The following is a 22879-nucleotide window of genomic DNA, read 5'->3' on the forward strand; positions in this document are numbered from 1 at the left end:
CTAAGCCCAGAGCTGTTTGAATGACTGCCACATATTCTCTCAAGCAAACTATATGCTAATAGAAGAAATAAGATAATATCGAACAGACAAGTTGGTTTCATTTTTGGTTGCTTAATGTCTACAAGTCACAATTCAAATTCATGAGTAAAGAAAATGTTCCATAATGCAGTTTTGTGTAATTTTAGCATTATAGTTCTCATTTTTGTGGAAAATGAAGCTGTTGGCCTGGAACAGAGATCCAAAGAGCAGTTGCTACCAAATTCTCTTTTACGTAGTTGTCATAATTTTCTGTTGGGAAATCCCAGAAGTATTTAGTCACAGTAGCAGCATAATCATGTGAAATGTCCATTTTCTACTTTCCTCACTTTAGTGCCAACTTGAAAATGCTGCCAAGGCACCATGAAAAAAGAATTAAACACCTTTAATTATTTCATCTGTTCCATTCGGTAATTAGCAAATTCCAGAATGTTAGTTGGTGTTAATTGGCAATATTCCATTGAAAAAAACAAGCTTTTACCATGCTAATAAAATATTTTCTTCTGGTTTCTGACGGAGAGAAAGAAAATGTGTTTCTTTATATTTCTTATTTTAAGTCTATAACTAAACATTTAAAAACCTTTGTTGGCATCTTGTATTTGTTAAACTTCACAAATGAAAATTATATCACCCCATTATTACTTCATTATCTATCTTCAGAATAGTAGCTAATACCAGAGAAATTTAGGCATTTTCTTCCTTAATATAAAATAAAGGGAATTTGTATTATATAGTGCATTTTAAGGTAATTTCTAGTGTTCAAAAAAAGAAACCAGTTGATTAATTGTAAATTGGAGAAAATATCTAACTGGGATGTTTTAGTATAAATCTGGATTGCCTTTATATTGTGAATGGATTTGGGAACTGTACATACAAAGTGGGCAGAAATATTTGGGAGTGAGTCTCACCAAAAAGGAGCAGTTGGTCAACTTAGGCTCAAAGGCTATTTATGAACCTGATTATTATTTAGATAGGAGACCATTTGGGGAAACTAGGACTTTAGACTAGGCTGGATATTAAAATAATATTTCCAAAGAAGACACTGGCAAACTCATATTGTTGCAAAAAAAAGTGGATTGAACAAAAATGAATGAAATAAATGAAAATGAAATAATCAGAGATGAAATTCAGTTTGAAGGAGATTTTACTTTCCAAATACCACAAATTTTTAACCACTGACTATATATGTATAATACTTACAATAGGTTTGGGTGTGGGGGAGCCTGCCTTTAGGGCAGTCTTATTTCCTGGCAACTCTCTGGACAAGCCCCTACAGTTTTAATGCAAAAGGTTTCTTAGAAGTATACAATTTCTCCTCCTTTCTCCTAAAGTCTAGCCTGATGCCTTCAGTAGTACACCAAATTGGCTCTCTTACAAAAATATATTACGTAAATATGCTTACAATTGTGTGAAATCCTTTTAACTTTATTATTTTAACGGAAAATAATACTATCTCGTTTTCCTGTCTTATAATAAGGATTGATTTATAAAGAAGGCTAGCATATTCACAGTTTATGCTAATATAATATTGTGCGTCACCCTATGTCAGTAAATACCGTACGTTAGTTGAAAATAAATCCTTTGTAGATTAATTGGAAAACCAACTGAGATAAAAAAATCATAATAAATTTTGATTAAATGTTTCTAATCCCCATGCAGTATATGAAAACGGGAGTCTTATACTTCAGGCAGAGATCATCTGCAGGGCATGTACCTGTGGGAAAAACACTAGGGATAAAATGTTCAGAATGAATGAATGGAATATATATATATATATATATATATATATATATATATATATATATATATATATATATATATATATATATATATATATATATTCTACATTTCAAAATGTGCAGAAAGCTTGTTGAGTATAAGTTAACATCTGAATTATCTGCATTTTGCAGGGAGAAGCTAAGTGGTAAATCCTGTGCAGTTAACTGAGACCTATTGGGATTTTTTTGTATAGCTTAGAGTATAGTATAACACTAGTACAAGTGTCTCTTTCTTCCTCATTCAAATGTCTTCAATATCTTAGTTTTGATGCTGTATGAAGACATGGATAGAATCCCTGTACATTAAACACAATGAATTTACTTTTCACTTAATATTGATGGGACAAAAATGAGAAATATGGACAACAGCCCTGTGTGTTTTCAGTATCAGCAAATTAGGTTCTCTGGGCCATTCTGTTTATTTAACAATTACTACAGTAATGCCCCTTTCATACTCTCTATTACATTTAATGATTATAGCATTTGGAATTAATTGCCATTTTCATGTTCCAAACCCTTAATGTTGACAGGATTCAGCTAATCTCTTTAGTTATGGGGATGGTTTTGAGTCAGCCAAAACTTTTTTATTTATATTTTGTGTTAACATGTTTACCTAGAACCTGGTCAGAGCAATAATTCCCTAGCAGAACAGGATTTTCCACATAATTTTTTAAAGCATCAGTTTCCTTGTATGAGATTCTGATTTAAACTGGCTATGTGCTTTTTAGACTATTTAAAGTCAAATCGTATAATAGAATCAGATCTTGATTGTTGTGAAATCAGCCTGGGAGGCTGATGGAACAGCTAAAGGGACATAATGGAGATTATTCTGATGGCTTCTTTTTATTCTTTCAGGTATTCCAGATTGCTTATGTCATTGTGAAAGCAGCTAATTCACCACGGCCTGGAAACTGGATTTTGGAGCGTTCATTAGATGGTAACAATTATGAACCCTGGCAGTACCATGCTATCACAGACACAGAATGTCTGACTCGTTACAATATCACCCCTCGCACTGGGCCTCCTTCTTATGCAAAGGATGATGAAGTTATATGCACTTCGTATTATTCCAAAATCCATCCTCTAGAAAATGGAGAGGTAAGATGAGAAATATCACTGCTGTTACTAAAGTAGCAATCAGCTGCCCTGTTGAATATGTATGTGACCTCATCAATTCATGCACAGTATATGCATAAAGTTCATCAGATAAAACATTTTCAAATATTCGTATAATATGCCATATAATATGGGATTTGAGAGGAAAAGTTAGATTTTCACTTCCACACCCACGCAATACTTGAGAGGTGTTTCAAATAACACAGAATTATGAACAAACACACCTAGATATGCTTAAAACAGGGAAATTAAGGATCATTTTGTCACTCTCCATCATCCTACAGACATGGTCTCTATGGTCTCTTAGTTTCCCAGAAAATAAGACAGAGTCTAATTTTCTTTTGACCCTCGAAATATGGCCTTGGCCTTATTATTGGCGGGGTCTTGTTATTTTGGGGATGCAGGAGGCAGCAATTGTGGGACTGCATGTCCTGTCACCCCCATTTCCTACTCTCTCTGTTCTTTGCCCCGGCCAAGCGGCTGACTGGCACTGCCCTGATTTGTCCTGCCACCGCCCGGCGTCAGGTTGGGCTTTCTTTTCAAGGGGGACAATCTGGGGAGTGAGAGATTTAGGAAGCCTGTGCTGGTGTGGGGCAGTTTCTCCAGTGAAGTGTCTGATTCATCCCCCGGGGTGAGCCTTTTGCCCTTTGCTGCCTCTCTGCCCCAGCTTGGAAGCTATAGAGGAAGCCTGCCGTGCCCGGAGAGAGGGGAGAAAAGACAGCAAGAGGAGCCATGTCTCGCTCCATGCCTCTCACTTCTCCCCCACCCCACCTGCCACACCTCTCACTAAAGAGATGGTGGGGAAGGGAAGCAGCCAGGATTCTGTTAGTATTGGGGTGGGTGGGAGGTGTTGAGCCGCGAAACACACATCCTACCCGAGACTTGCAGCTTAGTTGCGTTCCTCATTGTTTTGTCCAGGGAAGCACCTTGTAAAAAAAAGCCTCGTGAATTCAACTTCCCTGGACAAAACAGTGAAGAATAAAATGGATGTGCTTCTCTTCTTCTCCTCCGCCCCTCGCCAGGCATGGCAGGCTTCCTCTGCAGTGTCCAAGCCAGGGCAAACTGGCAGTAAAGGGTGAAAGACTCACCCCTGGAGATGAATCAGACACTTCGCTGGAGAAACTGCCCCACGCAGCCCCAGCTTTCTAAATCTCTCACTCCCCAGATTGTCCACCTTGCAAGAAAGCCCAACCCAACGCAAACGCTGCCTCCAGCCACCTGGTTTTTTTTAAAAAAACATTTTTATTTTTGATTTAACAGACAAACACAACACAAAAAATCATCTTTCGTTACATATTGTAGAAGTGTGTCGATTGGTTACAAATTAGGTTTAGGTTTATTTCAAATGACTTTCATGCATTTCTAACAGGTTTTCTCTCAATAGATCCATTGTTTTCCCCCTTTTTTTTCTTCTTCTAAGCCTTGAAATCTGGGGTAGAGTTCCTGCCATGCTTCATTTTTCCCACTTTCAACCACGCTCGCTCCACTACTAAAATCATCAGTTGTGTTGTCTTTATAATAATTTTCCTCTTCAAATTTTGGGATTCTGACCTCATCATTTTTTGCTGTAATAAACTCTAGTTTTTCCATCTTCTTCTCAATTCTCTCTGTTACTTCTAATAAATTTTGAATTCCAGCCATAATGTTTTGCAGGGTTAAAGTTTCTGTTGAGTATTGTGCCATTTTAACAAACTGGTAGACAAACTGATAGACACTGACACTCTGGCTTTCAAAGCTTCTTATATTAAATTAGCTTAAATGCAAACTCATTTATGATCTTCAAAAAACAAGGTTCTGTTTCTTTTTCTTTCCCACTGCCAGTAAGGCTCTCAGAACGCACCTGTATAAACAATTTGTACTCTTGCTTCTTATCACTTTCTATAAACAAGTTGCAGAACCTTGAGATACAAAATCAGTGAGATCAAAAGGAAAGGGGAAAGTGCATTGTTTCAAAAGCTCAAGCCTCCAGCCTCCAAGTGGCAGTATTGCTTCCCACTCTCTAATATTATTTCAAACTCAAAAGAAACAAAGTTCTTAAATGAAATTAATAGAAAGAAATAAAAGTCTTTGTTAAAACAACGAAGATTTTAATCCATAGATTAAAAAAGAAAAAGAAGAAAAAATAATCCATTCTCTTTAAAAAGAAAAAAAAAGTTGCGAGCACTTCAATCCACAAAGTAGAGTTACAAAGAAAAAAAACACTATCCAAAACAATCCAATATAGGTTAATTTCACTGCTTGTTTTTTTCTGCTTTCAGATTTAATTTAATTTAAAAAAGATTTTTTGGGCAGTCTTTTCCAAAACAGTAATGTTTCCTCACCAGATGGACACACTTTCTCTTTCTGCTTCTCTTCCATTCCGGAGCCATCCAAACTTCATCAACCTGGGGCTGAGCTTTTTGTCGATGGCTTGAAGAACTTCTTTTGGATCAATCAGGGACTTTGCAATGTCCCTGAGATCAGCAAAATGTTCACCATCTCTACGGGATGGTTTAGGTCTGATTGGACCATCCAGAAGCAAAAGTTCGGAGGCTGTCTCAGAGCATCAAGACAGCACGTCCGTATCGTCGCAACATTGGCTCCCCCTCCCATCCAGCCATCTCTTAATCCTGGTGAAACTACTTTTTAAAAGGATGATCTGCAGGTGGGGGGGGAGATTTCCTGCACATTGGCAGTGGCGTCTCCTCACAGGGCTTCTCCTGAACCCAGATGTGAAGCAACATCCTGTAAAGGAAGGCATGGAAATCCACACAACTGGGATGTCAGAAAAAGCCCTGTGAGAAGACACCACTGCCGATATGCAGGAAATCTCCCCCACACACCTTCAGATAATCTTGTGGGCTGGCCGAAGAGGGAGCGTCTTCAATGAACTTCACTCTTTGTCTGTGTCTCTGCAGGCGGCAGTGTCGGCAGCATCTCCTCACAGGGCTTCTTCCTCCTCTCTCTGGTCTGATTCTCAAATATTTTCAAGCAAAATACTGCCACGAGAGAGAAATATCTCTTTCCCCCTCCCTCACCAAATTTGCCTGTAGGAGTAATATTTCACAAAGCTCCTTAATCCATGGCTGCTGGCTCCCTCACTTTGTGTTTTTTATACACATACCGACATACCCATCCTACCCGGGGATCCATTTCCCTCTCCCAAGATTCCATTTCCAAGGAAAGAAGAGCTCTGGGGTGGGACTGGACATTCCCCCGCCCTGGCTCCTTTCAGCCTCAACTTTGCTCCTGAAACCCTGTGGGCCACTTCTCTGCTTGAGCTCAGCCGAAGAAAGGGGGCTGAGGGCAAGGGCGAGATGAAGCTGATCACTTTCCCTTTGCCTTCTCTCCCAAAAACGCTCCTCGGGCACAACCACTTCTGCAGCAGGAGACTCGAGCCGGCCTTCCAAAGGGTACTGTAGCAGCAGCTATCCACAATTTTTTACCCTTATTTTGTCCCAATCCACGTGGCTCACTGGGCCAAATGGGTGAGGATAAAATAATGATAAAAAATTTGTGAATAACTACTGCTACAGTACCCTTCAGAAGGCTGGTGCAAGATACATGAGATGCACCCTGCTGCTTTTGTGGCCGCAACTGATGGTAAAAGCAGCCACACTTGCCGGAAACTGCAGCCTGAGCAGCACCCGCAAATGAGCTGTTTTTTGAATGGCAGCCAGATTGGCTCAGCTGATCCGATTAAGGAGCCGAGAAGCACTGAGGTGACCAGGGAAGGGAAGGGCTTCCTCCTGTGCTGGCCATGCCACCCTTTTACTAGGGCTTATTTTTTGAGGACAGCATATATTTACACCCACTCCAAAAATCAGGCCTGACCTTATTATCAGGATGTTGTATTTTCTGGAAAACATGGTAGCTTCTTCATAGACATCTTTAAAGTTCAGTTTAGATCAAAAGAAAAGGTATTTGTACCCTTGTACTGAATAAACCTGTTTCAATTCAGAAATGCATTTACATCGAGTTCCCCCAATGTGAAATGTAAAGACAAATTTAAATGTTCCTACTGTATAGAGAGTATAGAGCATGGGTGTCAAACTTGCGGCATCACTTGATGTTTTGCGATGGTTTTCTCCTTCATGGAGCTAGTTATATTAAGATTGTGGGGGACATGGTGGCTCCGTGGCTAAGATGCTGAGCTTGTCGATCTGAAAGGTCAGCAGTTTGGCGATTCAAATCCCTAGCACCACGCAACAGAGTGAGCTCCCATTACTTGCTCCAGTTTCTGCCAACCTAGCAGTTCGAAAGCATGTAAAAATGCAAGTAGAAAAATAGGGACCAGCTTGGTAGGAAGATAACAGTGTTCTGTGCATCTTCAGCATTTAGTCTTGCCAGCCACATGACCACAGAATTGTTATCAGACAGTGCTGGCTCTTTAGCTTTGAAATGGAGATGAGTACCGCCTCCTAGAGTCGGGAACAACTAGCACACATGTGTGAGGGGAATCTTTACCTTTACCTTATATTAAGATTGGTAGCATTTCTGACATCTGTATGTCAAAGTATGTGTTGCTTCAAAGTTTGGAGATAACAGAATAGATGGAACTCACATTGAATTGTATCTAGAGAGAAAACCACCTTTGAAGTATGCGGAAACTTTTTTAAAAAGAAGAATTTAAAATAAAATATATTCATTCAATAATATTGCGGAAAATCTTTTAAAATACAATATTTTTTCTATTTAATGAAATGTTAACAACATTCACCAAAGATCATACAGTATTTATAAAAATAATATTTGTTACAGTGTAGCTCTGCTGGTTGATTATTCATTTCTTTTTATTAGTCATTGTTTTTCCAAAGATACTTCCTTAATTTTCAGCAGTTCTCCATAATATATCTATAGATCTTCATTCAGTCTTATAAATATTTCTTTTCAAACACAGATTTTAGGTTTCTTCATAATTAATTGTGACTTTGTGTATTCCATATATCAATATAATCATATGCTACATAATTTTAGTTCTCCCAAACAAATGTTTCGATATGTAGTGCCATCTAAAACATTAGAAATGTAGTTGCATGAATTAGTTGTTTGATTTTTTTTTAACGCTGCAAGCGTTAACTCTGATTCATTTGGCCAGAGTAATGAGACATAACATTACAGTTTAAAACTGTGAATTACAACTGTGAAGTTTGTCACCGTACATCATTCAAATTTATTTGTTATTCTCATTTGAAAGTTATACTTTGGCAAATGCATTCCTTCCTTTTCTTTACTTTATAGAGCAGGGTGTTCTTTCTTGTCATCTCAAGTTGTTGGAATGCACTCTGATATGAGGCACTTCAATTTAAATCCCCAAGCTTAAATATCTGTTACAGTGGCTGTGAGTATTAGGAATCTGTTGATATTTTGCTGTACATGGTGGGGACATGGTATTTTGTTCAAAGTGACAATTTTCTGGTTTCTCTTCACCTCAGCCTACTTTATGAGTTTTTAAGTGTGCATGACAGTGGACAATCTAGCTGATTTTGCCACCTGTCTACAGATGATATTCTTTGACTGGGTACGGTGTTACTCACAAGCGATCCATTAACCTTTGACAGTGATGAGGAAAAAGTGGCTATTAGTGTGGTGATAGCAATTTTCTTGCTTATACTGAAATCTATGAAACAACACGTTCCAGGCCTTATATAAAGTTATGTTGGTGCTGAGGGCACGACAGTGAATTCTTCTTCATTTTGACCTCATATTATCTACTCATGGTTTTTCCCCTTTCAGTTATTCTGCTGATATGGGAGATTCTCCCTCAATGCTTGGGGCTATGTTATTTTGTTTTTTAGTTACGTCCTATTAATATAGCAAAGGTTTTAACCAAAAACAATTTGTTACCTTTTTTTTTCTTCCTGAAAGAATGATCAGTGACTAATAGAAAAAAAGAAAGTACAGTACAAATGTAGATTTGAAGTTAGCAATTAGCAAAATCCTTAAATGTATAAGACTGGAAAGACTAAATCATATTTCTTAGCTTTTGTTTTTACCAAGTGATTTCAGTATGGGTATGGGTTATAGGTTCATTACTGGATTTTATAAAAGTCTAATATTAAAAAGTATATATGCACTATCAATTTTAAGGAGCCTGCATATTTTTTCCTTGTACCTCTGACTCCTGCCAACTGCCTGGACAGAATCTTGATAGTAATCTTGACTCCTGCCAACTGCCTGGACAGAATCTTGGCAAGATTTTGGAAGTGGTTTCATTGCTTCCTTCCTAAGACTGAGAGAGAATAACCACCCAGCTAGCTTTGTGGCTAGGGCAGGACTAGAACTCATGGTCTCCCAGTTTCAGGTCTGTTGCCTTAACCACTACACCAACCTGGCTCTCCTGTAGTTGTTACTTCTGTTTTAATAAATTTGCAACAATAGAATTGCCTGAACCGTATATGTAAACAGGAGCAAGTATTTTATTGGCAACTCTTCGGTCCTGTGAATGTATCCTGCCTAGTTGTGCTTTTTTTTTTTTTAAGTTTTTATTTTTAGACAAACATAAAACCTACAGACATAAACACACACAAAATAAAAAATCCTTCTCTAATTACTTACAGTGTGTTGATTGGTTACAAAACATTTGTGCTTTCTCCCAATAGTCTTCACTTGCAATTTACATAAAGACTCATATCATCATTCTAATATAGATGTATACAGTTATTATGGTTATTAAACATTCATTTGACTATAGCTATTATTACATCCCTTTATGTAAAATATTCTAAATTTAAGATAAATTTATATTATGGCAATTACATCATCCTAAAATCATCCAATAGTATTACATCTTTATATTCTATTCTATATAGAATTATTTATCTTTTATAATAAAGCTTTTAAACATCCTCTCCGTGGTCCTCACTTACAATTTATGTAAAATTTCATGTTATCAATCTAGTGTGTGGATAGATAGATAGATAGATAGATAGATAGATAGATAGATAGATAGATAGATAGATAGATAGTACAGTCCTATATCTTTTGCCATTTGTGGCATTTGTATTCTAATTGTTTTCTTGATAAGTCTTATGTGGATTTCTTGTGACATCTTGTTGTTCCTTGCATATCTTGTAAAGACTTGAAACCCTCCATCTGTTCCTTGCATCTGCTTGTCTTTAGTTATCACCGATGATTCTGTCAGAATTTCTCTCATTGTTTCTGCCAAATTTTCTCCCTTTTCTTCTTCCATATTTTGAGGTTTGAGATAGGGTTCCAGTTCATTAATCTCTCCTTTCAACATTCCACTCCTGTAGTTTCCAACCACGCTTGATTTGCTGTTAGTATCAATAATTTTCTTATCACTTTGTTCATATTTGTTCATATTTTTTCTTCAATTTTTTGTTTCTGTTCTCAAATTTCATCATCGTTTTATAAATATTCTCAAGTCTTCCCTCTATTCTTTCTGTTTTTTTGTTCTATGTTCTCCATCCTCTTTTTAATGTTTTTTGTACTTATTTGTACTTTTTGAATTTCAAACATAATCATTTGCAATGTTAATTCTTTTTCTTCTTCATGTTGCGCCATTCTTCCAGGTTATAAACACTGCCACTGAAACATCCAAAGCTTTTTTGTTAAGTTTCAAACAAGCTCACTATAATCTTTCAAGTCAAGGTTTTCTCTTCACTCCAGTCCAGTTATTGATAGTACTCCAGAAGAGCACCTGCATAAACAATCCATACTCTTCCCAATATCCCTTTCAATAAATAAAATCAGGAGTATTAGATATAAGTCAGATGTTCAAAGAAAATATAAAAGGACAATGTTTCCAAGCCTCCAGCCTCTAGATGGCAGTGTTGCTTCTTTTTCCTCTGTCTCAACCCTACTCTTTAAGTTCCGAACTTAAGAAAAAAATGCTTAAAAGCCAACAATCCAGCTGAGTGTTGTAAAAAGAAAAGAAAGAAAATCATAATCTGCAAATATGAAAAAAGAGGGAAAATAGAAGAAGAGGCAAAAAAGAAACTAGTCCAATTTAAAAAGTAGGAGGTATTTGTAAAAATTCCATCCATAAGGGAAAAAAAAGCAAAATTAAAAAAAAGATAACACACTAAGTTTAATACAGGATTAATTCACCGCTTACTCTCTTCTGTCTTCGATTTTAATTTTACTCTAAGTCTTTTTGGGTGTTCTTTTCTCTAGTAGTAAAATTTATCTCACCATTTTGACACACTCTCTCTCCTGCTTTTCTTCCATTCAGGGGCTGTCCCAACCTTCTGCAGCTTCAATGGCTGCTTCTCATTGTTGCCAGAAAAAAGAGCTTCTCCTGCATCAATCAGGGACTTTGCAATGTCCCTGAGATCAGCAGGATGTGCCATTCTCTATCACTGTCTCTATGGGACGGTTAGGTCCAAAAGGACTGTTCAGCAGCAGAGATATCGACAGCAATCCTGGAGCTCCAAGATTGCATGTCGTGTCATAGTGACATAAGCCCCGCCCTCCCTAGTTGTGTTTTTGATTATGCTGGAGTACAATCCCATAGACGGCCCTTCCCCACAATCAGTTGTAGTGTTGTCCATCCATCCACCCATGTTTATGCTGTGCAAGTAAAAAATGCATTTCATATTCAGTATTGAATTGAAAGAAGTAAAGTCTGAAATAATAAGGCCAAAATTCCTGAATTTGAGACTAGTCCCTATAATCCTGTGCCCCTCAAATGTATTGGTTTACTTTACAGGTGTTTACAGGTTATTATCAGAATAGAACTATAAATAACATGAGGAATATAGTATATTCTAACACCAAATACACTACATTTTTTCCCTGCTGGTCACAGGTGCGTAATTGCTCTCAGGTTTCCTTTTTTGATAGTTTAATAAAAATCACAAGTTCTCAAAAGTATTATAAGTTGTGTTTAATTGCTTCTGATTCCTGTGATTTTTTATTAAGCTGAAAAGTAGAAATTAATAAATACCACAGGGATTTTTTCCTTCATTTCATTTATACTATTACTATCATTATTTGCATTTAATTTATTTCTTTATAAAAATCTATTTTTAAATGGAGTTCCTATGGTTTACAGCTAGACTTAGCATAAACCCCAAGAAATCACTAATGTTTAATTACCACTAACTGAAGCCAACAAAACGATGATATAAAAAGCATTACAGAATTTCAACTCTAGGCAAATGTGTAACCCTGTGTAAAATATATTTGTTTCTCTTCATTTCCCTTAAACTTTTAAAATGACTAGAAAATGTGTACTTATCCTTTTTAAAAACAATATCAAGTTTTTGGTATATCATCCATTCCAAGTATTTAATAATTAGAGAAGGCTCATTGAAAGTAATAGGTAATAACTGAAGTCTTGGGTAATAATTTATTGATTTAAGTTGGTTTGCTCTTGGTAGAGCTGTGTCTGAATCAGTGGTGGGTTCCAGATCCCATTGCAACTGGTACAGTGCAATGGAGCCCAGTGTCCACCACATGAATGTGCACAGCACACGCACACATGCGTGCAGCACATTCTGTGATGCTTCACTACGCCTTCACGATGCTCCTGCTGCTTGGTGGAGTGCTGCGCAGGCGCCATATGCTCTGTGCGTGGAAGCACTGAAGAGCTCAAATACCAGTAAGGAGCATGGGCGGGCAGGTGGGCCCTCCGGAGTACCATACCGGAACGGTACACAGTGCTCCCAGCAGGTACTGGTACTCCCGTATTGGGGCATACCGATTGTGACCCACCACTGGTCTGAATGCATAATAAACTGCTAAAACAAACATGCCACAGTTTTTCATACTAGAAAGCTACTACCAAAGGCAGCAGCTGTAGCCTAATTTTAAGGCCAGCTTTGTAAATATCCAACAATGTCTACTGTGATGTAGGAAAATAATGTTATATAATCTGATTCCAATAATTATACATTATCTTCTGTGGTACTTTAGCAATACTTCACAGTGTTTTACAGCCCTCTCTAAGCAGTTTACAGAGTCAGCATATTGCCCCCAACAATCAGGATCCTTATTTTACCAACTTCAGAAGAAAGGAAGGCTAAGTCCACCTTGAGCCTTTTAGAATCAAACACCTGACTGTGAGTTAGCCTGCAATACTACATTCTAACCACTGCACCACCACGGCCATACTTCAGATAATCTGCATGTATTTTAAATAGCAACAGCACTTAGACATATATAGCTCCATAGTGCTTTACATCACTCTCTGGGCAGTTTACAAATGTCAGCATATTGCTCCAAATAACCTGGGTCCTCATTATATCAACCTTGGAAGGATGGGAGGCTGAGTCAACCTTGAACTGGTCAGGATTGAATTCCTGGCAATGGTCAGAGTTAGCCTGCAGTACTGCATTCTAACCACTACGGCTCCTGGTGGTGGGGCATAATGAAGCATCTCTGTATTTATTTTAATCAAAATCAGTACGATTCTCCCATAAGAATAGAAGAAGCATATCTCCATGGAAGCAAGTAGAATATTAGTGCAATATTGATTCTTTGTAAGAACAAGAGAGCAACAAAAGCAATGGGGGTTGGGGGGGGGGGAAAGCTGCTAGATATAAAACAGAAAGAGTTGGCAAGGAGATGGCCAGATCTTAAATACAAATTATACTTTTTTATATTCTCTCCCATTTCTCGAACATTCTCTTTGTTTACATACATACATACATATATATATTATGCCCTTCAAATTATTTCAGACAGAGAATGAGAGAAATAGAGAGAAACAAAGAGATAGAGAGATGATATTTATTATTATTATTCTTTCTATTTCCTAATTCTATATATATTGGGAAATTAATTTCCTTATTCACATATAGCTGCTTTGTAAGAATCCTCCATCTACTCTAATCAAAATTGTTATAAGTGATTAAATTTAGGCAGTCAAATGGTCCAATTTGAGGAATAGAAATTGGTAAAGCAGCTCATCCTAATTTTCCTGTCTTGCATAGCAATTGTGTTACAAGTTCTTCCAACATTTTTGCTTTGATTTTTACATTAAACAATAGTCTCACTAGTCACAGATGTCAGGTCAAATGTGTAAAACTGTGCAGGGACTCTGTCCTCAATGTGGCTAGAATGTTATTTATGTGTAACTATTATTTTGTATCTATATATTTGCAAAAACAAAGAAAATATTCCACTGGAAATGGGGAAGCAAAGAACCGTTTATTTCACGGATGTCAAATTCAAGGCCCGGGGGTATTTAGATCTGGCCCAGGGGTCACCCTGAAAATGACAGAGGACTGGCCCATGGTGCTTCTGCCAGCGAAAATTTGCTCCCAAGCTCCATTTTTGGCTGCCACAGTCTCCTGCAACCCTCTGCCAGCCAAAAAACAAAGCTTGGGAGGGCTGTGTGTGGCTCTCCCAAGCTCCATTTTCGCTGGCAGAGGGTTGCAGGAGGCTGGGGCAGCTGAAAACAGAGCTTGGGCATACTCAGGCCACCATAGGCACACCTGACATGAGTGACATTGAGCTGGCCATGCCCTGGTCACACCCACCCCAACCCCCAGAGGTCAAACACAACCCTCATGTGCCTTTAATGAAATCAAGTTTGACACGCCTAATTTATTTGACTGTCTGTTGTCCTATTCATAGAGAGATCATTAACCTTTTAACTTAAACCATAGTTAAGTGTATTATGTGTATATGTCCAATTGGTAAATGCAGAATTATGCATTTGTGTGCCCAGTGATGTAACTGTGAAGATCAGCCCAAACCCAGTTGATCTGTATCCATGGCATTTCGTGTACTGTACCACGAAACCCTATAATTTAAAATCTATTAGATTGTGCTATGGGCTTCTTCTTTCAACCATGGCACTTCATATAGGTTAAATTATATTAACATTTACTTTATAAATTATTTCTTCCCAAAAGGCTCTAGGAACCAAAAAATGCTATTTGTTAAATATATATATTTTATATATATATATATATATATATATATATATATATATATATATTTTAACAAATAGCATTATATATATAACCACCAACAGCTTTGCAATGATTATTAAGATGAATGCCATAAGAGTATTAGTATGATGGATAATATTACTATTTACTTAGTCAATTGAGACAAAGGAAGTTGGAAGCAGAGCCTATAAACAGGAACCCAGGAGTAAGACAAGTAAAAAAATATTATTGTCTGACATTTTGTGAGTTTATGTGTTAGAATTGTAGTTTTAATTGTATAACATCTGCATCTTTTATTTTTGATGGATAACCTGGCATACTTTAAGTGACTTTTTCCAAATTCTTACTCTTGTCTCCTTTCTAGTAAAATAGAAATATAACTCTAAATTCTAGAAGATAATTTCCAGTTTCTATAATACTGATTGAACAAGTGTGCTGGTCTTTAATTTGGCTTATTTAATAGAAGCCTAAGGGCACACATTTAGAGATTGGGACAAATTTAATTATTCATATATTGTTCCAGGAGATTAAAAAAACTGTACAGGAAACATATGGCAGTGTGATAGCAAATGTTCTTCTCAATTAAAAATTGTAGTCTTCAGATAGAAGGTTTTTACACAGTAGTTGTATCATAGCTTTCAATTGCCATACATCATCTGCAAACATTTGGATCCATTTTAAGTTCCTTTAAAATAATGAAGTCTGGAATGTCTTTTAAAAGTCATTTTTGTCTGTAACTGGTTCCTAAGTTATACTAATGTAGGTCAATAATGTCAGGAGTTCTGAACACTGGGACTTTTTGATGCCTTCTTGTTAAATGTCCTTCATGCCCTATTGCTTGAATAGTCATTCAAGGCAAGTTTGGCCAACAGAGCAAGGCGTAGAGAGAAGGAGACAGGGACTTACAAATGAACTGTAAATCCAATCCTCCCCCAAAGCTTGACTTAATCCTTTCACACTGGGAGTTTCAGCTTGTCAGTATCTTAAGGTCAAAGGGTCAAAATATCTACAAATACTCAGAACTGAAATATATTCATCCCAGCATGGCTGGAAAAATTGCTGTGACATTTCCCTGTCAGATAAGATTTGATGAATTTGGCAAATAAAGTTTCTTTAAACATAAATGCCTAAATTCCAGAGGACTCTGATTGTTGGGTGGTCTAAAATTCTAGAAATACTCAACATTTAACTAGTGTTTGAAAATTCCCAGCTTAATGCTTCAGTTCTAATCAATGATTCCCCTCCCCCCTCAGCTTTAAATGTCACGGCTTTCTTTCCTGAGATAGTGAATACAATGCACTTTTCTTTCTACTGAGTACCACTATAATAATAAATGTCAGGTGAGAAGTCTGGTACAATCCAAAATGAGATGCTCCTTCTTTACAGATCTCTCTTCACTAATCCCTATCTCCCAGGTTTGCTAAAGGAAAATTTAGTTAAATATATCAGTTAGAGCATTAATCCACTTTTCAAGACTGCAGGTATCAGAATAGAAATAAAAGAGTCTCCCCAAGCTGTCGTTGGTTGAATTTATGTACAGTTAATTCAAGTCTTATATGTCTGCAAATAAATAGTAGCAGGCATAAACTGTAAAAGGGGATGATTGATCACTGTCACAGGGCATTGTCAGAGAGATGAAAGAGCAGTAGATAGCTGGAAATTATGTCGTTCCAATAGTTATGCTCCTAAGTAACTTGGTTTTGTCACTTGGGCTACCCAATATCTATGGGGCTTGGGATAGGATCCTCTATGATAAAATCATCTTTTTTTTATCCTGGCTGCTTAATTCAAGTCTTATTTGGCTGACTTCAGCAGGTATCTGATCTCCTGAACCAGATGCTAAGAACCTTATCAAAATTGGATTCTGTCATGACAATAAATCTTTACTGCAAAAACAAAGATAATAGCAATAGCACTTTACTGTATATACCATTTCATAGTGCTTTATAGCCCTCTCTAATCAGTTTACAGAGTTAGCATATTGCCCCCAACAATCTGGATCCTCATTTTACCAACCTCGGAAGGATGGAAGACTTAGTCATCCTTGAGCCTTGAGATCTGCCAAACTGTGGCAGCCAGTGATCAGCAGAAGTAGCCTGCAGTACTGCACACCGTGGGTCTTGATATCAATCAGTTGATAGTAGCAAAAAAGAAAAGGCTTTTGTATATCTTTGCTGCCATTGAATTTTAGTCCAGATGTTTATAGCTCCTATGTTGATCAAGGCTTGGCCTCTAATGTCCAGTGTTAGTTTTCAAACAGGACTGCTAATCTCTGCTTCTGGCTTTGCTGGTGAGACCTCTAGCTTCAAGTTATACTGGTGGTTAGAAATTCCTGGAGGTTTTTAAGAAGAGACTGGACAGTCTCTTGTCTGAAATGGTATAGGATCTCCTGCTTGAGTAGGGGGTTAGACTAGAGGACCTCCAACTCTGTTCTGATTGATTGATTGATTTTTAGTGTAATGACAATAGTCATTATGTGTGGCTTAGCTAAGGCTCTAGATATTCTTCTGCTCCTCATTTTGAGCAATTGAATGATAAAAAAAGGAGTGGAGATTTTTACTTTTCCACTTGGATTCATAAAAAATTATCCAGAATATGATTTCCACATGTGAGTTTGGTTTTAGAGGAAGAGGAAAGAAAATAAGCAGAAAAGGGCATAGTACCTTCTCTTGTTTACTTTTGAAAATCAGAACCTCAATCTTCCCTGTTTGTACCTGATTTTCAACCTAACCCAAGAAACTGGCAGTGTAATTGCAGAGTTTCTGCTTTTACCTCAGCCTTGAGGTATAAATGTGGGGAGTGGGGAGGCAGCATCCACAGTGTCAAACCAATGGGTGCAAGCCAGGTGGAGAAGTTCCACCCATTTGAACATGCATGAAATGCATGCAAATTGTTAAAAAGAACCAGAGCTTTGATGGTCTTACCATCCCCACTACTTTGTTACTGGGAATCCTTCCTATAGGAGACCCTTCCCACCCTGCCTGCTTCTCCCAAATTTTGCATTGGAGAAGAGGTCAAATCACAAGGAAAGCAAAAGTTCTACTCTAAGAAAGAAACCTCTTTTAGGACTGAAATCCTATGCAGTATTATTAAAAAGAAAACAATATTGAGGGGAATTGAGATTGCTTTTGAGTAAATATCCTCTGGGTTATAGTTACACTGTAAGTCTTTTTGCATATAATTTTTAAAAGAGAATTTCAAAGTTAAAGAGACGGTAATTGAGATTCTTAATGTACAAAATCAACTTTCCAAAAAGCCTTTCAACTTGGAAAAAAAGAGAGAAAAGACAACAAGATTGAGCAACTGCACGTCTACATTATGCATGGAAATACTAAATATTTGGAAACAATTATTGCTGAATAGGAAGATGGAAACAGATTTGCTGCTACCTCTTGGGTAAATCTGAAGCTCTTTCTGCTGCTTTCCTTTCCATTTTGGCTTTCTATTACAGAAGGTGTATAATAATTAATATCATTAATGGAAAACCGAGCAATGATTAATATCGTGATTCATAGGGCGCCTTAGGATAATATGGTTCAAATGATGTGAAATGTAACCACTTACTAAGCACACACGGAACAATTTGTTCTGAACAATTTGGCACCATGGAAGGGTGAAAAGGTTTCAGTCGTCTTATAATATTGCCATGAACAGCACTTGCCATATAGAAAAAGGCAGAAAGCTGTGGATAATGTTTTCCAAAACATATAATCTCACATTTGCAATACTTCATTTATTCCAGTTTCTTTATGCCATGATAGCAGTGTGCAGTTGTTGGGCTTCAGAGATAATGGCTTTTGTCTTACTTATTTCTTCTGATGAGTCATCATGAGAACCAAGATTTTTCTACTGTGTTATTTCTTATGAGAGCATCCTATAATCCAGTGATGGCTATTCTTTTCGTCACTGAATGCTGAAAGCGTGCGCACCCACACCCATAATACAGTGTGCATGACTCCCTGTGCACCCCACACCCCACACCCTGTGCATGTGTGTGCAACCCACCATATGTACCCCAAACACTGTGCAAGTGCATGTACCCCCCATTTGCACCCCACTCCCGCACATACATGCACAACCCCCATGTGCGGCCCATCCCTGCACTTGCATATAAATCTCCCACATGAGCCCCATCCCCCACAGCAGAGACCCAAAAAACATCTGGCTGGCAGGAGGCACATAAATGCGTGGTGGAGCTGAGCTGGGGCAACAGCTTGCATGCCCGCAGAGAGGGCTCTGCATGCCACCTGTGGCATGTGTACCATAGGTTTGCCATCACGGCTGTAACCTAAACAGTTAGAGTTTCTCAAGGCCATATGTATTTTTATGAATACCGTATTTATCGGCGTATAACACGCAGTTTTAAAACTAAAATTGCAAGCTTAAACCCTGCCTGCGTGTTATACGCCGATACTGCGTGTTATACGCCGGGTCCCAAACTGCCTGCTCCAGCTGATTCACCGGCGCCCATGATACTCATAGAAGTGCAGCATCCATTTCATGGCAGCGTCGGCGGCTCTCCAGCTACCCTGCCTGATATAACCCCTACCTTGCAGCAGTGGCGGCAGCTCTCCAGCCACCTGCTGTTCGCTTTAACCCCATCATTGAACAAGCGGCGGCTGGAGAGCCGCCCGCTGCCTGATTTAACCCCATCCTAGCAGCAGCGGCTCGCAGCGGCCAGAGAGCCGCCCGCTGCCTGTATTTTTTCTCCATCATTGCGGGTGCTTACCTTCCCGCCCGCCTGCTCTCTGGTCCCAAGTGTACGCACCGGCATTCTCCCAATCAGCTGTGAGTCCGCAGCCGCCCGCGCTGCTGTTTTAAAGGCTGCTCCTCAGGACCCTCCGAGGCCACCGTACTTCTGACGAGTGACGTCCCTGACGTTACGCTGAGGACGTTACTCGTCAGCGCAATTAAAGAGTAACCTGAGTCTGCTAGCGACACAGGCCAGGTACTGTGGTGAAAACAAAAACATATAGAAATAGGGGTTTATGTGGGGGGGGGCTTGTTATGTGGCGCAGGGGGAAAGAGTATGTGATATGGGGGGTGGGGTTATATGGTACAGGTGGTATCAGGACTATGTGGTACAGGGGGATTAGGTTGTACAGGTGGATCTGGGGGGGGGATTAGGTGGTACAGGGGGATCAGAGGGGGGAAAATGATGTGACAGAAGAGGGTGGGGAAGTAATTCATGTTCTAATGTTATAAATTTTAATCCAACATTAAGTTCCGAGCTTCCAAGTCATTTATTTTTAATGAAAAAAATTTTTACTCAAATTTTTGTGTTAAAATGGGGGATGCGTGTTATACGCCGGTGCGTGTTATACGCCGATAAATACGGTACATCTTAGAAATGAAATGCCTGAATCATTACAAAGTAAGCTTAGACCATAAGTCTTCTGTATTGTATGAGTTTTTCATCTGTTCAAATTCACAGAATTAGTTTCTACTTCATAAGCTAACATAAACTTAGTATTCCTTAATATTCGCAGGTGTCCACAGAGTGGGTGTGTGCAAGTGAGGACACATGATTCGTATCATGACATAAATAACACAATGCATGTACTTATGTCAGATGTTTTGGTGTAAGTATTAAATTGTGACATGACACACGTCAGCATAACTTTTTGCCTGTAAATATGGCTTACTGTAGACTATTAAACTATTGCTGTGAATGATTAAAACCAGTTTGCATTACAGTTTATAATCAGAGTGCAGAATAAAGCCTTTGGTATGTGAAGCAGAAAAAATTATGTGTGTTTGAGTATTCTTGAGAGGACAAATCTAGCCTGAGCAAGAAAGTAAAGCAGTTTTGTAACTTAACAGAAAAAAATTATTATTTCAAGAAGAACCTGGAAGTAGCTCTCTGCATGCTTTCAGGAAGAGAGTTAAGAAGGGAATACTCTTATTCATGACTATCTAGAAAATAAAGGAAGTAAAGAGAAGGTGAAAGTGAATAAATAAATAAATAAATAAATAAATAAATAAATAAAAAAGAGGTGATGCAGAGCAAATCCTACATCACATCGAACCTTGTGCAAGGTGTTGAGGACTCGGAAAGTCCTTGATTTACGACTTGTCAGCTAGCAACAAGCCAGGCGGCGATTGGCTGAGGCACAGCGTCACCTCTTGCTAGCCACTAGGGGCGTGTTCATTGGCTATTCCTGCTTAACAGCTTTGTTTAAAAAGCTGTCAAGCAGGGAAGGTGCTGAATCACCTGTAAATAGTTACCTTGAATAAACCGCTTGTTCTGACAGTCCTGGCTCCAGTCTCATCCTTCCGTCGATCCTCAAAACTGGCGACAAGGATGGGATCGTGGCGATTCCAGTAATCGGCGCCTAGGATGAACGAGAGGGCAATAAGCCGCGAAGCCGCTCAAACTGTGGAGCATCTGCTAGCTCTTCAATCCGAACATTTTTTTTTCTTCACCTCACGTCGCGACCTAGAGATGGCAGCTCTTCCACCATTCGCCCCATTTGGAACCTCCGGCGAGTTGTGGGCCGGGTTCATCGAGCGCTTTGAGTGCTACCTCATAGCCTCAAAGAATCATAACCTGCCACCGAAGGAGAAGTGCAGTTTCTTCCTCAGCTGCTGTGGCCCGGCTATGTTCGCCTCAGCGAGGGCTCTGGCTTCTCCTTGGCCAGTTTATCAACTCAGCTGGGAGACGCTGATGGCAAAACTAAAAAATCATTATGCTCCCACCCCATTGCGAATCGCCCGCCGCTACGCTTTCTGCCAATGCGTGCAGAAACCGGCGGAATCGATCAGCCAATTTTTGCAATATTTACGCGTAGCAGCAATTCAATGTGACTTTGGGGACTTGGAAGACAACCTTGTAGAACAATTTGTCTGTGGAGTCAAAGACATTCGCCTCAGACGCCATCTCCTGGCTCATCTGGAGATCACCTTACAGCAGGCTGTGGATGAAGCCAGAGCAGCTGAGCTCTCGGAGCAGTCCACGGCCGACATACAGCAACTTCAGCCTCTCTCTCCTCCTCTCCCTCCTCTGCTTCCTCTTCCTCTCCCTCCTCTGGCTGCTCATGCCTGCCTCGTCAATGAGCTGGTACCACTAGTGGAGCCCAACTGTGAACAAATGGCTCAGCTCCGTCCTCAACCTAGATGGCCTCCCCCTCAACCGGCTGTTCCAGCCTCGTCTGCTTGTGTGGGCTGTGACAGCAGACACACCTGCTCTGCATGCCCCTTCAAGGGCACCATCTGCCATCGTTGCGGCAAGAAAGGCCACATCGCACAGGTCTGCCGTGCCTCGCTGCCTGTGCCTTCCTTCCTTCAGCAGCCTGCCATTTCGCAACTGCACCGCCAGCCTCCGCAGCCTGCACGGCGGGCTGAAGATTGCTACAGGGTGACCCAGCGTGACTTCGTCGGGGAGACCATCAGCCAGACGTCTGCGGGGGCGAGGAAGGTGTCTGCTGCCCTTCACCTGGAAGGTCAGCCCTGCAGCATGGAAGTGGACTCTGGCTCCTCCCGCTCCCTGCTTTCCTGATCCACCTTCTCCTTCCTGTGTCCCCGCATCAGCCGTGACCAGCTGCAGCCGGTGGACACGTCCCTCAGAGACTACGGGGGAACTCTTATTCCCACTCTGAGTTGTTTCCTCATCTGGGTTGACTATGGGGACTTTCAAGGTCGCCTGCCTGTCTTGATAGTGCAAAAGCCCCTGCCAGCCCTGTTAGGGTTAGATTGGTTCCCTCCCCTGAGTTTGTCAATTGGGGGGATCCATCGGGTGGGTGCCTCTGCCCCTCCCTGGATGATGTCCTCGCAGAATTTGCGGACACTTTTGATGGCCAGCTGGGATCTTACAAGGGCACCCCAATTTCCCTCAACCTCAATCCCCAGGTTGCACCTATTCGGCTGAAGGCTCGCAGGGTGCCTTTTGCCTTGCGGGCCAAGGTTGATGCTGAACTTGATAAGCTGCTGGCGGAGGGCATCCTGGAACCCGTCAACCATTCGCAATGGGAGACCCCAATTGGGGTTTCTGTCAAGCCCGACAGGTCGGTCAGGATCTGCGCCGACTACAAGTCGACAATCAACCTTGGCCTCCAGGCAAACCCCTATCCAGTCCCTGTTGTGTAGCACCTGCTCCATTCCTTG

General features: G+C 39.7%; 1 protein-coding gene across 1 annotated transcript in view; it reads left to right on the plus strand.

Annotated features, from left to right (window-relative positions):
• Window positions 1-22879, plus strand: part of LAMA2 (laminin subunit alpha 2) — a 499033-nt gene that overhangs the window by 157918 nt on the left and 318236 nt on the right. Inside the window, 1 exon segment of the mRNA XM_032215335.1 lies at window positions 2670-2912. Within this exon segment, the coding sequence (XP_032071226.1) occupies window positions 2670-2912 (243 nt within the window).

The sequence above is a fragment of the Thamnophis elegans genome, chromosome 4, assembly GCF_009769535.1.
Source record: "Thamnophis elegans isolate rThaEle1 chromosome 4, rThaEle1.pri, whole genome shotgun sequence".
Lineage (NCBI taxonomy): Eukaryota > Metazoa > Chordata > Lepidosauria > Squamata > Colubridae > Thamnophis > Thamnophis elegans.